The sequence below is a fragment of the Notothenia coriiceps genome, unplaced genomic scaffold (assembly GCF_000735185.1).
Source record: "Notothenia coriiceps isolate Sejong01 unplaced genomic scaffold, NC01 NC01_scaffold00034353, whole genome shotgun sequence".
NCBI lineage: Eukaryota > Metazoa > Chordata > Actinopteri > Perciformes > Nototheniidae > Notothenia > Notothenia coriiceps.
Window position 1 is genome coordinate 1 of NW_011367054.1, and position 3,933 is coordinate 3,933.

At 37.7% G+C, this 3,933-nt stretch overlaps 1 protein-coding gene across 1 annotated transcript; it reads right to left on the reverse strand.

Moving 5' to 3' along the window:
• Positions 1–1,492: 1,492 nt before the first annotated feature.
• Positions 1,493–3,593, reverse strand: LOC104962095 (uncharacterized). Its single transcript, XM_010790489.1, has 2 exons — positions 3,250–3,593; positions 1,493–2,245 (listed from the first exon to the last, which is right to left on the reverse strand). The coding sequence occupies exons 1-2, from the start codon at positions 3,423–3,425 to the stop codon at positions 1,771–1,773; spliced, it is 651 nt and encodes a 216-aa protein (XP_010788791.1). The 5' UTR covers positions 3,426–3,593; the 3' UTR covers positions 1,493–1,770.
• Between the last annotated feature and the right edge of the window lie 340 nt (positions 3,594–3,933).

A 3,933-nucleotide genomic window follows, 5' to 3' on the forward strand; every position in this document is an offset into this window, starting at 1 on the left:
AGGGGAGTGGGCTATCAAGCCATCAAACAGCGAGTCTGCATTGGTGCTGACTGGACACCGGTCTCTACCTGACCGGAGTCAACGCTGTGTGTCCGTCAGGGAACACGCTGTTTACAAGTAGTTCCAGCAAGCATCCACTGATAAACTGCGATGTTAACAACCTCATGATAACCTCATATGTTTTAACTTAGGATCATACCTGTGTTTAGTCTAGAAAAAGGTAAATGTGTGCATTTTATTATAAAGTTGTGTATATTTACAGACTGTTCTGTTGCAAAAATTAAGAAGCTTATAAACATCAGGTTTAAAACTAATTAAAGATGTTTGGAGTTTTATTTGAGTTATTAATTTTTATTTGTTGTCTAAGAGATGCTGATTTGAAACCGTTGTTACATACAGTTACGGCAATTCCTGTTTCTGCGGAGTTTGTCCCAAAGCTTGCTGCTGTATTTACTCCCTCCATCTGACAGGAGAGAGCCTTCGCCATTTCCGTAACTGTTTCCTTTCACGTTGGTTTCTAAAGCGCAAGGCTCAAGGGTTGAATCCTACCTGATTAAAGGGATTTCTGGAGGCTGGGGTCTAAATCCCACTCATGACAGAGATTTACTTTGTGGTGGAATTAGCTCCGTCCTTAGAGACTTTGCTTAGGAGCCAGTTAAAGTCCCTGAATGACCAAGAGGATTGCCCATGTGCCCTGGCCTAGAGCAAGGCACCAGACCCCCACACTGCTCTAAGGGTGCTGTGTGCAGTGGTGAAAAGTAATAAAGTACATTTACTTATTACTGTACTTAAGTACAATTTTGAGGTACTCATACTTGAGTATTTCAATGTTTTGCTCCTTTGTACCGTTAGTTACTTTGCACATTTGGATTAATGATGTGAGATATAATCAACACTTAAAAAGACTTGTTTCACCTTGTGTAAATATTAACAAGCTACCCTGCATACAAAGTCATTAAAACTAGCTGCACCTTATACATTGACACTTAACATTAGGAGACTAGTTGAAAATGATTCAATGACCTCCCTTTGTCAGAGTTAGTAGTGTGACAGTAAATAATGTTACTTGGCAATACTGAAAGAAAAAAAGCTCTTACGAATGAATTATACCAGGAATGTTGGTAAAAAATTACCACAAAAAGTAAGCAGCACAGCACTGAAAAGTAGCATCTCATGGGGCAATTGTTAATAATAAAGGGTTAGTATTGATCGAAAATGTCGTAGCCCACCTGAAAAATAACCTGCACATTTCTTGATAATCAATTATCATAAATGTTTCACGCAAAAATTCCAGAAAATGTTGACATCAGACTCTTAAATATAGAAAAAAACACTATTGATGTGAATATGTTTGGAGATGGACTGAAAAAAGTCAGCAATTAAAAAGATGAATCTATAATATATTGTGCAGATAAATTAATCATACAAATAAATATTTTTAAAGTTACTCATTCCCTACAAAAAGTTAGCCTTCCAAAATTACAGTGGTCTATTATAGAAATAAAGCCAAAACAAACCACATGACTTCACTCATTTATTTAGAAACAAACATTAACAAAGCAATATATATTGTTCTCCCTAAAATATATAACTCACATTGGGAAAATGTATATAATAATATAACTTTGAAGAACTACTTGGAGTAGGCAAAAAAAAAAGGTGTCTTGTAAACACCATATCCATATTCTGCAATACAAAGTCAGCAACTCACAAGGTAACTGGAATAATGAAAGCTAGGAGAACTTAGAAGTTAACATTGAATGAACACAATTATTCTGCCGTTCCTCTGTGCTCATGCCATTCGGTGAAGCAATTCCTGTATGGCATCAGACACAGCGGAACCTCGCAGCTCTGGCACATCCAAGACGTCTTCTGGTGCTTCCCCCAGTCTCTGCACAGGCTGCACTGCTCACTCCCAACAACCTGGTACCACTTGGTGGGCTTGATGAGCACAGGAAGGTGCTTCCATGATGTTCTGCTTGGCCTGTATATCCTTGGTTTGCTCCATCTCAGGTAACTCCTTCGTGTGTATCCCCTTCGGTTACAATAGTGGCAGCCAAACCTGCATCGCTCGAAAACAGGTTCTCTGAAACCACGGTTTTCTCTGTAGTAGTTTGATGCAGCAGCTCCCCTGGCCTGTGGACTTCTTTGGGGTGACTTCCAATATGTTGCAGGGGGAGAAGGTGCAGGAAACAACAATTGTTCTTCCTTTGTATCTACAGGATCCTTCTCATCTGGACTGAAACTAAACATACAGGCAGAAAGGCAGGAATTTAATTTAATATAAAACTGTAACTGGCATTGCCACAGGAAACTTCTTCATATGCTACTACAAAAATAAATGCTGGTTCCAGACTTCTGCATCACTCACAACATGAGCAATTATTTAAAAAAATCTAGGCTAATACTGAAGTACAAATAAATGTCAGTTGAGACTGGTGACAAGGTATAAGTGCTGCAGTACTTAATTACTTTAGTATGATTTTGAGGAACTTCTATTTGAGTATTCCATTTCATGCTACTGCCTGGAAGTATAAAACTAATTAAAGTTAGCTTCAACTTTACTTTTTGTACACTTGTTTGTCCGAGTTTTAATGCAGAATTTTTACTTGAAGCAGAGTAATTCTACTCTAGAATTATTACTACATTACTCCGACTACTACACTGCATTCAAAATATGAGGAAAAGTGAAAGTACACAATCATTTGCATCAAAATATACTTAAAGTACCAAAAGTACTCATTATGCAGATTGGTCCATTTCAGAATAATATATAATATGTTTTCATTGTAATTATTGATCATTTAAGTGTTATCAAAGCTGGTAAAGGGGCAGCTAGTTTTAATGACTTTGGTAGCTTGTGAATTTTACGCAAGGTGTCAAGTCCTTTAAAGTGTTGATTCTATTTCCCATCATTAATACTGATTATTAATGAAAAGATAATAAAGAAATAAAATGTAGTAGAGTAAAAGTACATTATATACCTCTGAATTGTAGTGGAAGAGAAGTACAAAGTAGCAAAAACAAATATAAATACATAATAAAGTACAAATCTACTTTACTTTACACAACTGTAAATAGAGCCATGTGACGTAATATAACGGTGCCGTTTACTTCAAAAGCACATGCGTAGATGAAGGTAGCCTACTGCTAGCTAGCCAGAGCATTCAGTAATTTCACTTAATTACGAAAACGTCAATTCCACCTGTTGTGGGTAAATGTAACACACTGGAAATGTGACAAACGCACATTTCTCCCAGCTCCCTCGGTGACTCACTCCGTGATACCCCTGGAGAATCCTGCATGTCAGTAGTACGGTTTTCAAACCGCCTCTCGGTGGAGCTGACGGCGTAGCATTCATCCCATGTGGGGTTTTCAGATATATTGTCCAGAATAATTCGAAGGTTTTTGAAACGTGTGGACATTTTGGATAAAGTAATCAAGTACAATGCTTGGACTTGCGCATGTCCAGCTGCTGATCTGACGGATCGACGACGACGACTTCTTCTTCTTCTTCTTCTTCTTCTTTTCTTTTCTTTAATAGCGAATCTTCTTCTTCTTCTTCTTCTTCTTTTCTTTAATGGCGAATCGCTTCCACTTGGAGCATATATCGCCACCTACTGTTGAGTTATTAAATGTTCATACTAAATCCTTGTCCTCAGACCAGTGCTTTTGAGGAATTTGAAGATCAGCTTGTTTGCTTAATTTCTTGATTTACTTTCGTATATTGACTTGAAATCCATGTCCTTGACGTTGAGTTGTTCCAGTGCAGTTTTCAGAATGAATCTTTCTCTGTTATAACCCGGGCAGCTAAAAAATAAATGATGTATTGTCTCTGGTTGTTGGCAACCATCACAATTGCCATTTGGATGTTTTCCAATCAGATGCAGTGATGAGTTTAATCCAGAGTGTCCCAATTTTATCCTGCTGTTA